Genomic DNA, 17829 nt, shown 5'->3' on the forward strand with positions numbered 1-17829 from the left:
TCAAATTGATTTCGCAATAAATATTTTTCAAAAAAAAATTGATGTTGATATACAAATGTTCCATGGTGCTATCTCCTTTGCAATTCATTCCAAGGAAATTCATGACTTCCGATACTTTCTGCAGAATGTAAATCCTTCCTTGGTAGATGGAAATGGTTTTATCACAGATTTCTGGGAACAAGCATTCGGTTGTTCATTTACAGACTCTACTAAGTCAATATACAAAGCTAAGCCTTGTACTGGAGAGGAAATGCTGGAGAGCCTTCCTGCGCCATTTTTTGAAATGAGCATGACCAGCCACAGCTACAGTATCTATAATGCTGTCTCTGCTTTGGCACATGCCTTACATAGGCACTTGGCTGGATCCAACAACAGAAGAATGGAGGCTGCAGGCAGACGATCTCCTCAAGATCTAGAGCCTTGGAAGGTAGTGTTTGCTGTTACAAAGAGTTTGGTTTACAAAGTGTTCACTATTGTGCCCTGCCTTGATATTTTATGTGAGTTGGTATTTACGGTAGTTATAAATAGTGGCTAAATAACAGCAGATATTTGAAGAGTTGGAATGAATGCTGTTCCTATATTTCAAGTGGCATTTGATTAGACAATTGTTGAAGCTTTGGGGCTGGTAGTAACTGTGAAGTGGATAGTAACAGAAATCCAAACCAAATTTGGTGTGGCATAATTGTTTAAATACATTTGCTGGGATATAATGCCATAAGCTCAATCAATGTTTATTATGGCAAACAGCTAGCATATTAAATCAAAATTTATGGATAATTCTCTACATAAACAATAAAAATGATCAGTATGGGGTTTAACAAGCAATATAGTGTTTAAGTGTACTTGAAATACATGTCCAGTGGAATAAAACACCATAAGAGTTTAAAATAATAAAAGATTTAACTAAGAACTGTACCAGTTTATGATGATTTATGCAGCTGTGTAATCTTTTGCTTTCTTTTACTTATGGCTGTTTCACAAATCTAGCTACATTTCTGGTGACATAAGAATTCTGGTTGGACAGGAGGTAATTTAAATAGTATTCCTCTATCCTCCCTGGCAGGTTTATGAGGGATGCTCTGAAATCTGAATAAAAACTACAATGGAATAGAATATGGTTCACTGTTTCTGCTTGACCGCTCTTACGTGGACAGATCTGCTTGCCGTTAAAAATCTTTCTATATCTGCCTTCCAATAGATCAGAAGGCATAAATGCCCTTCTAAATTTGAGGATAGCCAAATTTGTCAAATATTTGGGAAGTACCAGCACCAATCTGTTTGTCCTGAGCATGGGATATAAATCAGCTAGGGCTAAGTGATTTTGTAGCTTGATATGTCTGATTCTCTGTGAAATATTCACTTTTGCTTTATCATTTACGTGGGTTAGGATATCGCTGATGGAAAAACCCAAATTTAATAATTTAACTGTTTTTTTCCACTTGGAGTAAAAAGAATCGGTCAATGTGAGAGGAGCTAGTCCCACAGGCACATACATCACTTTCAACCAAAAGTGGAACCTACACAGTCATATTCAAGTTTCTCTTGAAATTGGGTCTGCTTTCAGTCATATTATTGCTCTTCTTCTTTGGCGATCACTCATAGCTGAGTAAGATCGTCTTCCATAAACATGGTTTTAACACCGAGTCCGTAAGTGACTGTGGAGGCCAATTCTGGATCCACACGTCCTTCCACGGTGGGGATATTGGTTTCTGGGCGGGAAGTAATCATGGTGTGTATTTGCCAAGTATGCCTTCCTCTTGGCACATTTCTCCCTTGCATCCTGAGTTTGAGTGTCTTCAAAGCCCATGACACCTTTGGTAAAGGTTGTTCTCCAATTGAAGCCCTTTCAGGCCAGTATTTCACAGTTGTCAGTGTTTCTACAACGTTTTAAAAGATTTGCCTTGAGAGAGTTTTTAAACCTCTTTTGTTGACCACCAGCATTTTCCTTTCCTTTTTTAAATTCAGAATAGAGTAGTTGCTTTGGAAGATGATGATCAGGCATCAACACAACATGACCAGTCCAACAAAGTTGATGTTGAAGAATCATTGTTTCAACACTGGTGATCTTTGCTTCTTCCAGTACACTGGCATTAGTTCACTTGTCCTCCCAAGTGATGTGTAAAAATTTTCAGAGACACTGTTGATGGAATCTTTTGTGGAGTTGGAGACAGTGTTTATAAGTGGTCCATGTTTCACAAGCATACAGTAAGATTGGTAGAACAATAGCTTTGTAAACAAGCATTTTGGTTTCCCTGAGAATGTCCTGGTCCTCAAACACTCTACACTTCAATTGGTAGAAAGCTGCACTTGCAGAGCTCACACAATATTGGATTTAGACATCAGTGTTGGCCCTTGTGGAGAGATAACTGCCCAGGTAGGAGAAGTGATTGACATTTTCCAATGTTACACCATTGAGTTGGATTTGTGGTGCTGTAGAGAGGTTGTTTTGTGCTTGTTGGTGCAGCACTTTGGTTTTTTGTAAGTTGAGTGATAGGCCAAGCTTTATGTAAACTTCTGCAAAGATATTTAGGATGGTTTGTAGGTCATCTTCTGAATGTGCACACATTACATTGTCATCAGCATACTGAGGCTCTATGATGGAAGTTACGGTAACCTTACTCTTTGCTTTCAGCCTGCTAAGATTAAAGATCTTTCCATCTGTTTTCATATGATTTCCATATGATTTCTACTCCGAAGGGGAGTGTCCCTTCAACAAGGTGTAGGATCATGGCAATGAAAATAATGAATACAGTTGGGGCGATAACACAACCCTGTTTAACACATGATCCCACTGTGAATGGTTCACTTTGAGAGCCATTGTTATCTGTGATTGTTGCTGTCATATTATCAGGGAAAAACTAAATGATGTTCACAAATTTATCTGGGCAGCCAATTTTCAGAAGGACAGTCCACAGGGCATTACAATTTACAGTGTTGAAGGCCTTAGGTCAATAAATGCCATATACAGGGGTTGGTTTTTCTTTCTGCATTTTACTTGAAGCTGTCAAGTGGTGAAAATCATTTCCACTGTCCCCAGAAGGTCTAAAACCATTTTGGGATTCAGGAAAAGTCACCTCAGATATTGTTAAGAGACCTTAAGATCCTTTGCTAAGATCCTTGCAAGAATTTTGCCGGCTGCTGTTAATAAAGAGATGCCTCAATTTTTTCCACAATCTGTTCTGTCACCTTTTTTAAAGAGATTGATAATTTTGGCATCCCTAGCTCTACTCTCTATCTCCCATAATTTTTTGATGAGCTTGTGAAGTTGTTGTGCAAGTTCAATTCTGCCCACTTTGAAGACTTCGGCAGGTATCCCATCGTCTGCTGGCTTTGTTGTTTTTCATTTGGTTAATAGCTGCACACAACTCTACCAGATTTGGAGATACCGCAAGCTCATCTCTAATTTGTTTTTGTGGAATTTGTGAGAGGACCTCAGCAGCTACGTGGGAGTTGTGGTTAAGGAGATGCTGGTAATGTTCTTTCCAGTACAGTGCAATAGCTTCTTTATCGTTTAGAAGTGTGGTATGGTCTGTTGAGTGTGGGGGCATATGCCATGATTTATTGGCCCATAGATGGTCTTTGTGGCTTTAAAGAAACTCTGTGCATCATGAGTATTGGCTAAGTGCTGGGTCTCTTGAGCCTTTTTTATCCACCAGGTGTTTTTTAGTTCTCTGGTTCTTCATTGAACCTCAGCCTTAGCATTGGCATAGGGTTTTTTTCTTACTGGCGCAGTTTCTGTCTCTTTGCCAGATCTGAAAGGCGTTCCTTTTATTGTCAAACATGCGTTCAATCTCACTGTCATTCTCATCAAACTAATCCTGGTGTTTCTTGGTTTGGTATCCAATAGTTCGTTCACAGGCTGCAATAATGGATGATTTTAGCTTGGCCCAGAGTTCCTCGATGTTATCAGGGAGTTCCAAAAGCAGATGGTCCTTAAGAGTCACTTGGAAGCAATCCCGTTTAATAGGATCTTGAAGGACTTGAGTGTTCATTTTGTGCCTTGGTTTCCTTCCTTGAAGCCTGCCTATCCTTGATAGCCATTGTGGAGTGTATTAATCAGTGATCTGTCCATCAGTCATCGGCATTCGTCATAGCTCTGGTAAGGAGCACATCGCATTGATCTTCAGGTCGGACAATTACCAGAACATAGTCAAAGAGGTGCCAGTGGCTTTTCACCAGCTTTCTCTGCACTGCCACAACCAGCAATAGCAGCAAGAAAAAATACACTTTTGTTCTTCAGAGGAGAAGTGAGCCATTGGGGAAATGGGGCAGTGGAGCAGTTTGACATTGCACTAGATAAAGCTAATTATCCATGATACCAATTTTGATATGTTGCAGGTCACAATGTACCTCAAAGAAAACACAAAGGGTAGAGGCAGCACCCAAGAATAACGAACTGCAACTTCTCAATTAACTGGTACTGAGGTTAAATATTGTCATTTAGAGTGATTGTTCAAAATCTCTGAAAATTTGTTTCTAAAATGTCCTGTTATCCAGGTGAATAAGGAGATCCTGTTCATGCTCATTTTAACAATTTATCACCAGACTTAACACTTCCAAGGGATTCTTCTGACCAAAGTTCTTTTATCTGCTTTTGAGTGTATTCAAGTGGTAGATTAGAATAGCAATGGTTTGCCGAAAATGAGACAGCAGTCATTTGATTTAGCAGGAAGTGAAATACCTGCTTACAAAGAATTTCCTTCAACATATCCTACCTTATTTCTGTAATGGAGACTTTTGAATGGCCTCCTCAAATCTAAAAGAAGATGCCTACTGAGTTGCAGGCTATGCTCCTTAAGCAGAACATAAATCATTGGGAGGTTTTGTCATAACATTAACTTTTTAAAACTCCTCAGTTGTCATGTCCACTCCAGATATGATCCTTAGACCATCTTCCTCCTAGAGGTGAGATACTGGTCTGGAGAAGCAATTGCAAATATTTTATTATGTCCCTGAATGGTCCCAATTATGCAAGAACATATCATCACACAATACTGATTAAAAAGTGAAAAGGAAAAGGGGCATAAAAGAAGTCTTTTAACATGACAGCATGTAACTTTTCCTCCATATGTGGTGTGTGTGGTATAAATTCCTTCATTTGCAGAAAACAAGAATGGATCTGCCAATTCTACACTGTCACAAATTATACTTTGAATCAAAACTTTATAACCCCTAGTTATAAAGAGCTTGAATGCATCTAGAAAAGCTATTCAGCAATCTTAATCAGAATGTTTTAATACTTTATAGACCTTTTGATTCTCTTTCCACCTAGCTCCACTCATTCCTACAGAAGATCTCATTCAACAACTCTGTTGGTGATGAAATTACATTAAATGAACATGGAGAATTAGCAGCTGGTTTTGATATTACAAATTTGATCACTTTCCCAAATAGATCCTACATCAGGGTCAAAGTGGGAAGGCTGGATCCTCAGGCCCCTCCAGGGAAAGAGTTCACCATTAATGATGGACAGATTAAGTGGCACAGGGGCTTGACTCAGGTGAGGAAATTAATTTCTCAAATACCAACATTCATGGTTATCAATCAAGTAACCTTTATTGGCATCACATAGGAACAAACATAGGAACGGCCTCGGTCCAGTATACCTGAAGGAGCGTCTCCACCCCCATCATTCTGCCCGGGCGCCGAGGTCCAGCGCCGAGGGCCTTCTGGCGGTTCCCTCATTGTGAGAAGCAAAGCTACAGGGAACCAGGCAGAGGGCCTTCTCGGTAGTGGCACCCGCCCTGTGGAATGCCCTTCCAGCAGATGTCAAAGCGATAAACAACTACCTGACATTCAGAAGACATCTTAAGGCAGCCCTGTTCAGGGAAGTTTTTAACGTGTGATATTTTACTGTATTTTGGGTTTCTATGGAAGCCGCCCAGAGTGGCTGGGGAGGCCCAGCCAGATGGGCAGGGTATAAATAATAAATTATTATTATTATTATTATTATTATTATTATTATTATTATTATTATTATTACATAAAATGGGATGCAATGAAAACAAGGAGGCATTTTTCACTTAGCACCTGATTAAATGTGAAGTTTGCTGGGAGAGAAAAGTAGACTTTAAGAAGAGGAAATTAATATGTAGATGGACAGTATTTTAATGGAGAGAATCTCTATTTGAACCATTAGCTTTGCTTGTGGGAAAATGCTTGCACATTAGTTTAAGAGACCCTATTTGCTGTCCAGCTTATGTTGACTGCATTCTGCTTGGTATGTGATATTATATTGTATACGATTTAGAAATTCCATTTTTGTTTATTGCATATTTGTAAGCCACCAAGGAATAAGCAATATACTTTAAGGAATACTGTAAGGTCTATCATTAAATAAACAAATGAACCACAATACAAAAAAGAGCAACATGCTCAGAAGACATCTAACATTGAGAAGGACCAATGGATATCAGAAAGTGTTGTCAGTCATTCTTGTGTGTGAAATACATGAGGCAGATCTCCAGTTAGTGGCATCAGATAGAATGCTAAGCTTGTTACAGCATTCCTTGGGCTTAAAATGAACATTATAATCCTCTTGAGTTTGTATGATGCTATGCAGCTGCTTCTTATCCCATTGTATGTGCCACCTGTGCAAATATGGACCATATGTTTCACGGTATTGGTCCTTCTATTCCTTATATATCACCTGGTGTTAGGTTAATACCACCCAACCATTTTTTTAAAAAAATTCTTCCAATATTTTTGGATAGGTGCCACCCCTGTCAGTATGTAATGACAACTGCCATCCTGGTTACGGGAAGAAAAAGAAGGAGAAAAGTAAATTTTGTTGCTATGATTGTGAAGCATGTCCCAGCGGGATGTACTCAAATGAAAGGGGTGAGAAATGTTATGTTACGATAGACCAAACTGCACAATTTGTTTAGTCAACTCTGAGGTCCTTAAAATTTTGTTGTCGTTAAAATTCTGGTGTGGGGGAGGGTTAAATAATGGATTTTTAAATTGTTCTTATTGTTTGCAATATAATCTTTAAAACATCCTGAAGAAAAAATATTTAGAAAGGAAGGTAATACATTTTACATCCAAATTCTACTAAATTGTGATGGAATCGAAGTGATGGTCACTCCTCTAAGAAGAAGGCAGTTTGGGGAGAGAATGAATGTCTCATTCATTGCACCTCTCACGGTTCAGAAGATTTTAGCTGTAATATTGCTCTCTTTTCACTACAGAGCAGCTTGTGATTCCAAAAAAGAGGAGGAGGACCACTAAAACATAGAGATGTCCTCTATGTAGAAATTCCAGATTTGATGCATGAGATCTATTTTTGAAATATCTCAAACAAAAGTCTTTAAACTAGAAGTTTTGAAAGCTACCCTGGTAAAGAACATTAACTAGTTGAACTCCTGGTGACAAAAATTCTTAAGAATTTCCTTCGTAATTTCATTTTGTCTTTTCAGACATGGAAACATGTTTCAGTTGCCCAGCAAATAAGTATCCAAACCAAGACCAGGATAATTGCATTCCTAAAATACCAAACTTTCTTGGCTTTGATGAAACTTTGGCCATCATTTCAACTTTCTCGGCACTACTGTTGTCTCTGATCACAGTTCTAGTGTTGGGCATCTTCATTAAACACCAGGACACTGCCATAGTTAAAGCCAACAATAGAAGCCTCACTTACATTCTCCTTGTGTCCCTCCTCTTGTGTTTCCTCTGCTCCTTGATGTTCATTGGAACACCTAAGGAGGCAACCTGCCTTCTCCGACAAACAAGTTTTGGCATCGTCTTCTCTGTGGCCCTCTCTAGCATCTTGGCCAAAACTATATCAGTGGTTTTGGCATTCATGGCTACCAAGCCAGGATCCACAATCAGGAAGTGGATAGGCAAAAAACTGGCTTATTCCATCATCCTCTCCGGCTCCTTTCTTCAAGTAGGGCTTTGTGGTCTTTGGCTGGCAACTTTTCCCCCTTTTCCAGATTTGGACATGCAGTCAATGAGTGAAGAAATTATATTGTTATGTAATGAAGGGTCAGTCTTCATGTTCTTCTGTGTTTTGGGCTACATGGGCTTCCTGGCCACTGTCAGCTTCACTGTGGCTTTCCTAGCCAGGAAGTTGCCAGACAGTTTCAACGAAGCCAAGTTCATTACCTTCAGCATGCTGGTCTTTTGCAGTGTTTGGCTCTCCTTCATTCCAACCTACCTGAGCACCAGAGGAAAATACATGGTGGTTGTGGAGATCTTCTCCATCTTGGCTTCTAGTGCTGGATTACTGGCTTGCATCTTTTTCCCCAAATGCTACATTATTGTAGTGAGGCCTGAGTTGAACACCAGAAAGCATTTAATACAAAAAAGATATAAATAATATAAGAATTTATGCTTCCATGGTTGTTCTTAGTTTTCAACACTGAAACGTCAAAAATGTTAATGGATGAGGACAATGTGACCAAATAAAAATATTTCAGCTTTTTTGTGCTCTGTTTGTTGCATGTTATTGTAAGAGGCCAATCTGATCAAATGAGGCAAATGTTCACCTCAGCTTCTGAGCTTCAGTAAAAGTCAGTAAAATTCTGAAAGAGAAACATCAACATTACTCTGTAGCTATTCTGATTAAACAGCTAATATGAATGAAGAATAGAGAGTATTAGTATTAGAGTTGTTGGGTTTTTTTGATATATGAATTATTTAAGAATCTAAATAAAAAAGCTATGTTATATTTGCGTGGCCTGAATCCAACAATAGAGAGTAACTGACAGAGAGAAATATGTAAATGAGAGGTGTGTTTGTAGTTTAACATATGTTCTTGGTATCAATCTAGGAACATGAGGTCTTAAAAGTGTAAATTGGAATCCCCATGTGTGTCCACAACCTACCTAACTCCTAAAACACACTCCCTTGTGAGATCTTTTGCTGGAGTCAACTGGGCACAGCTCAGAGAATAGGCCCAAATTACCTTATGCCCAGAAATGACCTCTCACAAACTGGACTGTTCCCCACAGTTTTGGTTTATGACTGAAAATGCTGAGTTGCAGTGATGGTGATAATGAAATATATTAGCAGTGGAAACATCACTAAATGCAGATTTCAGAACCTGAGATTTTGTCCGAACCTCTGCAGAGAGTATTCCTCAGTCAACTATATATACCTAAATGTGGGATGAGTAGAATAGCTGGTCATGTTGGGTGTCCAAAACTTCCTTAAGGTAGGAAATCCATTCAGGAGGACTCTCTTTAAGATAACCTTCTTTGACTGCACTTTGTCATGTACACAGTCATTTAATTATTAAGGCCCCTGTCACACAGCAACTTGCTAGAGAGGGTTGGAAAAGAAATAGGCAAAGGGGGTGGTTACCCAGGATACACTGCAGGTTAGGCCAACTTCGTAAAAGGTAAAGGGACCCTGACCATTAGCTCCAGTCGTGACCGACTCTGGGGTTGCGGCGCTCATCTCGTTTATTGGCTGAGGGAGCCGGCGTACAGCTTCCGGGTCATGTGGCCAGCATAACTAAGCCACTTCTGGCGAACCAGAGCAGTGCACGGAAACGCTGTTTACCTTCCCGCCAGAGCACTACCTATTTATCTACTTGCAGTTTGATGTCCTTTCGAACTGCTAGGTTGGCAGGAGCAGGGACCGAGCAACAGGAGCTCACCCTGTCACAGAGATTGGAACCACTGACCTTCTGATCGGCAAGTCCTAGGCTCAGTGGTTTAACCCACAGCGCCACCCGCATTCAACTTCTTATCCAGTTACAAACACAAAATGTAGGTCAAGCATTATAGACCTACATAATAGAGGTGTTAATGAATAGGGGCTGTGTGAAGGAATGAAACTATGGATGCTATGCAATATCAAATGACTGAAAGCCTGCTTCTGCTGTTCCTAAAGTCATGGTCTTGTGAAAGGCTCCTAGGGCTGAAGGGTGGGGCAAGGCAGGTGGGAAAAGCCATTGCCTGATAGCCAGCACAAAGTCTCCCCTCACCCCTTGTTTCTCTTTCCTCTGCTTCTCCTGCACACCATCGGTACGCTCCTATGGGAAGCTGCAGAGGGAAGAGAAGGAAGGGAAGCTAGATTATACTGAACCAATTCACTACTGCATTTAGTTCCATATTGTCTACAATGATGGAGAGCAGCTTTATAAGGTTTCAGACTGGGGTCTCTTCCAGCAATACCTGGAGATGTTAGGTATTGAATGTCAGACCCTCTGCACATGAACCATATGTGGTACCACTGTGTAATAGCTATTTTTCTCTTTCTTCTCCACTCGTAGAAGTTTGTCCCATTTATAAATGGATGCAGTTGGATATCAGCCCTTTTTCATCTGTTTTGCTTTTCTGTTTTGGATTGTATAGTGACTGCTTTTTCCTTCAAGTTCATTTTACCATATATACTTTTGGGTTGGTGAGGATTCACAAAAGGGTCAAAGGTTCAATTAAAGAATGATGGACCCAGGTGCATTTTTTAGGAGGAGCTTCGACTTTGGCTATTCACGCCTTACTGCCAGCCCTGCGCCAGTTTGCGAGGCTGGCATCTGATCTCAATGATTTACCTAGCAAACTAGTAAAATCTTACTTTTCCTAATTGAGAATTGCCTGAGGCAACAAATGTTTACTTGACAGTTCTGCCAAAGATGATGCAAGATGGAGTCCGTAAAAAATTGCAAGTGATTGTCTCCCCTGCAATTATTAAAATGACAGTAATTAAGTCACCTTGCCAATGCTCCAGAAGGCAAAATGTGAGGTGGGGGAGAATCAGCAAGCAAGTCTGAAATGTTTATAGTCTCCCAGTGTCCCATAGACAGTTAGAATAATGCAGGAGAGAGAGGCCAGGCTCTGTGATTGTACAGGTCTTATATCAAATCACATCATCTTATTTACCATTCAAGGCAGGTATTTGCGACAAGAGTTTAATGATAAGATGCATGCATGTCCCTTTAAGCACTGAACTGGCAGAATCAGCTGCCTCCAAATCCATGCTGTTCAAATCAGGCTGATGATGATAATGATGATGATATTGTAGAGAGGCAAAGAAGAGTCCATGTGTAGAACCTTGCTGCTGCTGCTTCTCTGGCTCTTCCCCAACATGGTGTGCCAAGTGCATAGTGCTAATTTTACTACAACTAATCCTGTACCTATTCCACATGAGTGGTATGAGCCAGGTGACCCTGTCATTGGTGGGATAGCATCTCATATCCGCTACCTCTTCCCCACTGTTTTATTCAATAAACACCCCTCTGAAGTCTTGATTGACAGACCAATGTAAGTAAATAGTCCTTAATATTATTTTTTTCATTCTTTACATTTTTATATTTGACTGAAATATACATTGTTTTGAATGAATAGTTTTAGAACTGTATTGATTTGATGGATGATATGAGAAATATCTGTGCATACAGGTTATGTCTGCACTGTCAGTTAGACATTAGGAATCCTTAAGATTTAGTGATCCAATTCTGCAAAGAGAAAATTGAGTAAGAATAGAACAGGGCGGCATAAAAACCTAAGAAATAAAGCAGCCAAATTTGCTGACGTGACAAAAAATTTCAGAGTGCCTAAAACAAAAATGAATTGTGAAGAGCTCCAAACATATTTTGCCAAACTGGATGTATAGACAGTTAAATGATGAATGTAATTCAATCTGTAAAGTGATCTATGGTTTTTTTTTTGGGGGGGGGAGTCCTTCATTCACTTATAAGTCTATGGTGTTTAAACTGGGGGTGATTGACCACAAATGAGTTACTGGGACAGTAATGGATAGCTCATTGAAAATAATGACTCAGTGTATAGAAACTGTAGAAATGACAAATTCCATTCTAGAAATCCTCACTTAAGCCTTAAGGGACTGAAACCAAAACCACCCAAATCATAATGCTATCATACTAATTATGGAATAGTGTGCACAGTCCTGGTCACCTCATCTAAAAAGATATATTGTACATCTGGGAAAGGTTCAGAAAAAGCAAAAATCTATGGTGCGACTACACTTGGAATACTGTGTTCCGGTCACCTCATCTAAAAAGGAATACTGTACACATCATAATGCTATTATACTAATTATGGAATATTGTGTACAGTACTGGTCATCTCTGAGGCAGAGAGCAGCACAACAGTTCATCAATGCTGCTCCAACTGTTAAGACTGTTCAGTTAACTGCCATAACTGTCAACTGTCATAACTTCCACAACTTGTATGACCTCACAGAGTTCTACAGCTCTTGAAATTAACCTTTTACATATGCATTTTGGATGCTAACATCCCACAGTCTGAGGGGAAGAAGAAGCAGAGAGTACACTCGCTATCATTGCTAGCATACAAGTAGGCATACTTGGTAGAAATACATGTGAAACTCTCCATTGCTGTATCTTTATTCTCTTGAAAACCTGATGATTTGCACTGAAAATTGCAACTGCTGTCAGCTTTATTATCATTTAATGCAAGTTTGCATTTCCAGAGAAAGCTACAGCCAAAGGGATATAGCAATAATTTCAAAAACTGTAGCATAGTCATATGACACAGCAGTTATTTCTAGATGAAGTGAAAGTCAAGAAAATTCCTGACCCATTCTGTATATTCACAATCTATGTCTTTGAGAAATAAAATAAAAAAAGATTTGAGCTAAAGAGTCATTCAAATATTCTAACAGAACAAAACAAGGAACAAAACAAGACCCATCTTTCCTCTGAAAGTTCTCTCTCTCAGATTTTGTACACTATTTACTTTCCCCACGTAATAATGCCACTTTATTCACAGCGTGTTATCAAAGTTCTACCAGCACATCCTTGCCCTGGTGTTTGCGATTGATGAGATCAATGAGAATCCCAAGGTCTTGCCCAATGTCACTCTTGGGTTCCACATCTATGACAGCTACTATCAATCTAAGATGACCTACCGCACCACTCTGGATCTGCTGTTTAACTCATATACCTTTGTCCCCAACTACAAATGTGGCTCCCAGGAAAATGTAATAGGAGTCATTGGGGGACTGAGCTCTGAGGTCACCTTGTGCATGGCAAACATCTTGGGTCTTTACAAAATTCCACAGGTAGGGACATTCTGGGTATCAGAAAATTGAGTTTTCACACCATAATGACCGCTCCCCGCTTAAAATGGGGGGCGCCCTTTGCGTGGATGCGTGCAGCCCCTAGATCTGGAGCGGCTCCAACAGCATAGGCTTGGCTTTGCCTTCCCTCAGGTGGGATACCTGGAGGTCTCCGCCTACCTCAGTCAGTTGTCCAATCCCACCTGGGGGAAGCGTTGTCAAGGAGACCAGGCCAGGTAGGGGAGGGATTACCTGCCCACACAATAGAGGGAGGATCTTACCTAGGAATCCTCACTTGGCTCCAGAGCTTCTCCCACCCTACCCACCCTCAGTTAATGTCTTATTTTGCAGGTTAACTTTTCTTCACAGGTATGCGGGCGCTGCTATGTTAAGGTCGCTATTAAAGGGCCGGAAAGGAATTTCCCTGCATTGGCAGGTTTCGCCTTTCCCGTAGCAAAACGTCACAACTTTGGCGGTATCAGGCCTTGGGCGGAATCCTTTTGTCCATCTTCCTCTTGCGGTGGCGATACCAGGGTTCCCCGTTAAAGGGGTTTTCTGAAGGGAGGCTTTGGCCATACACCGAAAGGTTGTCATTGCTCCCTCCTGCGGCGGCTGCGTTACGGGGGCGGCCATCTCTGCTTGAACATATGTTCTCCAGAGCCGGCCCATCCCCCCCACACACACACACACACTGGATAACCCTGATGCTCCCTAGGTCCCTGGCTGGGGACCGGGGAGGGAGAACGCCCAATGCCTGAGCCAAGGTCTACCCACATTTGAAATTTAATAAAGTTGTGGCCAATTTAATCCCATAGAACGTTGTCTTGAGTCGTTATTTCACATGACGGGGGGGACCGTGCAGGATCTGGGGACTCCGCCTGTCCACGCAATTCACTCTTCAACTCTTTTTCCAGTAGAAGACTATGAATTTATAAATTTGGAGTGGTATAACAGAGACAATTGAAAGGGACTGAAATGTATGGATTTGTTGCTGATGTTATAGCATGGGGTCTCCAACAATGTTCATGACAGGGGCAAGGTTACAAAGGATGTGTGCTTAATGCATTTAAGGGAAGATTAATTCAAAGGTGCCAGGTTGGTAAATGGGATATACAGATGGGATCATATATCCTGGGAACATATTGTCAATGAATCATATAAGATCAGGACATGTTAACTAGAAATGTTCCCCATATAAAATAGGAAATTGAGCAAGATGGCTTGTGCATTTTTTATGTAAGAGGAAGTGGGTTCCTCCCCCCCCCCAAAAAAAACCCAACAACAGTAAATTTGAGATGTGTGGGATAAATAGGTTTGTTATGAATACTTCCATCAATTCCTTATGGTTGTCTTTTTTCTTTTTCAGATTTCATATGGTTCATTTGAAGCAGCCACAAATGATCAAATTAAATTCCCTTCTTTTTACCACATGGCTCCTAATGAAGCTCTTCAGTATCAAGGAATTATCCAGTTGCTTCTGCATTTTGGATGGAAATGGGTTGGGCTCATCACTCCAGCTAATGAAGCTGGAGAACATTTCTCGAATACCATTGAACCAATGTTTTTCAAAAATGGGATCTGTTCAGCATTCACAGAAAGAGCTGAATACCATGTGCATGTCACTGGTAAGATAACTGATATGCTGAGGGAGACAAGGATTTTGTCCCCAGCTTTCATAACAAGCAAAGCAAATGCAGTTGTTGTATATGGAGAAAGTGCATCTATTACATGGTTGTCAACTGCTCTAAAGCTGATGAAGTTATCTGAGTTCATATTTTCCCAGTCTAAAAAGAACTTACGTGAAGGAAAAGTATGGATTACCACAGCTCAGATTGATTTCATTTTATATGAACTTCAGAAAGTTATTGATGTTAATATACAAATGTTGCATGGTGCTATCTCTTTTGCAATTCATTCCAAGGAAGTTCGTGACTTCTCAGATTTTCTGCAACATGTAAATCCTTCCTGGGAAGAGGGAGATGATTTTATCTCAGGTTTCTGGGAACAAACATTTGATTGTTCACTTGCACACTCCACAAAGTCAACAAAGATAGCTAAGCCTTGTACCGGAGAGGAAATGTTGGAGAGCCTTCCTGCGCCTTTTTTTGAAATGAGCATGACCAGCCACAGTTACAGTATCTATAATGCTGTCTCTGCTTTGGCACATGCCTTACATAGGCACTTGGCTGGATCCAACAGCAGAAGAATGGAGGCTGCAGGCAGGCAATCTCCTCAGAATGTAGAGCCTTGGAAGGTAATGTTTGTGGTTACAAAAAGTTTGGTTTGCAAAGTGTTCACTATTGTGCCCTGCCTTGATATTTTATGTGAGTTGGTATTTAGTTATAAATAAAACAAATTAAAGGTATCCTGTTAAAGAAACAAACAATGAAGATTTCTACTGCACTGCAGGCTATGCTTCTTATAGCAGAACATGAATTAAAGAGGGGGTTTGTCATAACGTTAACTTAAAAAACAACAACCCTCAGTTGTCATCTCCCCTCTCCTAGAACACGTTCCTCTTAGAGTTAGAGTATCTGCATGGAGAAACAATTGAACATATTTTAATATGTGATTGATTGGTCCCAATTATCCAAGAACATATAATAACATAATACTGATTAAAAAGTGAGATGGAAAAAGGGCATAATAGACGTCTTTTAATATGACAATATGTAATCTTTCTTTCGAATGTATTCAAAAATTATCAATCTGACTGTGTCATGTATGGTATAAAATTCCTTCATTTGCAGAAAACAAGAATGGTCCTCCCAATTCTACACTTTCATAAACTATACTTTGAATTAAAACTTTATAACCCTTAGTTATAAAGATCTTGAATGCATCTAGGAAAGCTATTCAGCAATCTTAATCAGAATGTTATAATACTTTATAGACCTTTTGATTCTCTTTCCACCTAGCTCCACTCATTACTACAGAAGATCTCATTCAACAACTCTGTTGGTGATGAAATTACATTAAATGAACATGGAGAATTAGCAGCTGGTTATGATATTACAAATTTGATCACTTTCCCAAATAGATCCTACATCAGGGTTAAAGTGGGAATGCTGGATCCTCAGGCCCCTGCAGGCAAAGAGTTCACCATTAATGATGGACAAATTAAATGGCACAGGGACTTCACTCAGGTGAGGAAATCAATTTCTCAAATGCCAACATTCATGGTTATCCAAATAAAATGGGATGCAATGAAAACAAGGAGGCTTTTTTCACTTAGCACCTGATTAAATGTGATGTTTCCTCGGAGAGAAAAGTAGGGTTTATAGAGAGGAAACTCATATATAGATGGATAGTATTTTAATGGAGAGAATCTCTATTTGAACAATTGGCTTTACTTGTGGGAACACGCTAGCATGTTAGTTGAGATTTTAGAATGTTTTATCATTTTACTGTTGTTAGCCTCTCTGAGCACGGCTTCAGCTGGGGTGGGCGGGATATAAATAATTTATTTTTATTATTATTATTATTATTATTATTATTATTATTATTGAGATCCTACTTGTTGCCCAGCTGATGTTAATCACAATTTGCTTTGTATGTGATATTATATTGTATATGATATGAAAATTGCCTTTCTATATATTGTTTATTTGTAAGCCACCAAGGAGTAAGCAATGTCCTTTAAGGAACACTGTAAGGTCTAACACTAAATAAACATATGAGCCACAATACGAAAAAGAGCAACATGCACAGAAGACATCTCCCACTAAGAAGGAGCAATTGCTATCAGATACTGTTGTCAGACATTCTTTTATGTGACGTCCCAGAGGCAGATCTCCGGTTAGTGGAATCTGATATAATGCTAAGCTTCTTACAGCATTGCTTGGGCTTAAAATGAACATTATAATCTTCTGGAGTTTGCATGATGCTAGGTGCAGCAGGTATACATCTAAGCATAGCTGCACCTAGTGCATCAACCTAAAAGGGACATAAGCAGACCAGCCACAGAAGCCACTTGAGACCCTAGTGATGAGTTGGAATCTCAAGGTAGTTCCAGACTACAAACTTCTTCCTTCACAGTGAGTCCAATCCCTCCCAGAAGGGATCCCAATCCTTTTGAGAGATAGAATCCACTCACCCAAAGCACTTTGGAATTATAAGGATTCAGCCACCATCCTGTCCAACACCACCTTCAGACAGCAGTGCAGAACCTTCACTGTTTCTCCTCATTCCAAGGGAATTCTAAGTGTTCATCATCAGTATACATATGAACACTGTGCTCCAGATTCCTTGAAGATAGCCCCTAACTGTTTCATATAAACGTTTAATCACAAAGATGAAAGAACCTGAAACCTCATGGGGAACCACAGCCCCAAAACCATGGAACTAAGCAAGATGCTCCTAGTAGAACATTCATGTAATTCTGCAAGTAGAAGCAAAACCGCTAACATATACTCAAATCTAATAATGCTTAATGACTGCTTTTTATCCAATTTTATGTCCCACTTGTGCCCATATGGATCATAGGTTTCACATTATTGGTCCTCCTATTGCTGATAGATCCCCTGATGTTAGATTAAATCCCATAAAACCTTTAAAAACAAAATTATTCCTATATATTTGGATAGGTGCCACCCCTGTCAGTATGTAATGACAAATGCCGTCCTGGTTACGGGAAGAAAAAGAAGGAGAGAAGTAAATTTTGTTGCTATGATTGTGAACCATGTCCCAGCGGGATGTACTCAAATGAAAAGGGTGAGAAATGTCATCTTAAGATAGACCAAAATGCACAATTTATTTAGCCAACTCTGAGGTCCTTAAAATTTTGTTGTGGTGTGGGGGTTAAATAATTGATTTCTGTATTGTTCTCATTGTTTA

The 17829-nt window shown here is 39.8% G+C and overlaps 2 protein-coding genes and 1 long non-coding RNA gene across 8 annotated transcripts in view; 2 read left to right on the forward strand and 1 right to left on the reverse strand.

The window, feature by feature from the left end:
* On the forward strand, positions 1–8523 carry LOC308572192 (vomeronasal type-2 receptor 26-like). Of its 3 annotated transcripts, none has more exons than XM_081168159.1 (3): positions 1–427; positions 5273–5500; positions 6714–8523. In XM_081168159.1, exon 3 carries the CDS (start codon positions 7421–7423, stop codon positions 8321–8323), a length of 903 nt encoding a protein of 300 aa, XP_081024285.1. In that variant the 5' UTR covers positions 1–427; positions 5273–5500; positions 6714–7420; the 3' UTR covers positions 8324–8523. The 3 variants fall into 3 exon arrangements, with proteins under 3 accessions (XP_081024285.1, XP_081024286.1, XP_081024287.1); XM_081168160.1 differs by having other exon boundaries at positions 5395–5500; XM_081168161.1 differs by lacking the exon at positions 5273–5500 and having other exon boundaries at positions 7419–8523.
* The window catches only part of LOC308572311, a 14822-nt gene continuing 1344 nt past the window's right edge, over positions 4352–17829 (reverse strand). Inside the window, exons 2-3 of the long non-coding RNA XR_014001701.1 lie at positions 17090–17176; positions 4352–4899 (exon numbers count right to left, since the gene is read on the reverse strand). This is a non-coding gene — a long non-coding RNA (uncharacterized lncRNA). The remainder of the gene's footprint in view (positions 4900–17089; positions 17177–17829) is intronic.
* LOC308572025 (vomeronasal type-2 receptor 26-like) overlaps positions 10866–17829 on the forward strand; it is a 21353-nt gene continuing 14389 nt past the window's right edge. Inside the window, exons 1-5 of one of the 4 annotated variants that reach the window (XM_081167798.1) lie at positions 10866–11213; positions 12705–12996; positions 14360–15247; positions 15912–16139; positions 17580–17706. In XM_081167798.1, coding sequence (XP_081023924.1) covers positions 10993–11213; positions 12705–12996; positions 14360–15247; positions 15912–16139; positions 17580–17706 — 1756 coding nt within the window. In that variant the 5' untranslated portion in view covers positions 10866–10992. Of the gene's footprint in view, positions 11214–12181; positions 12270–12704; positions 12997–14359; positions 16140–17579; positions 17801–17829 lie in introns of those variants that run through there. The other 3 variants (XR_014001627.1, XR_014001626.1, XM_081167799.1) reach the window with 3 other exon arrangements.

This window comes from Podarcis bocagei (assembly GCF_964188305.1).
Source record: "Podarcis bocagei genome assembly, chromosome: 13".
Classification (NCBI taxonomy): Eukaryota; Metazoa; Chordata; class Lepidosauria; order Squamata; family Lacertidae; genus Podarcis; species Podarcis bocagei.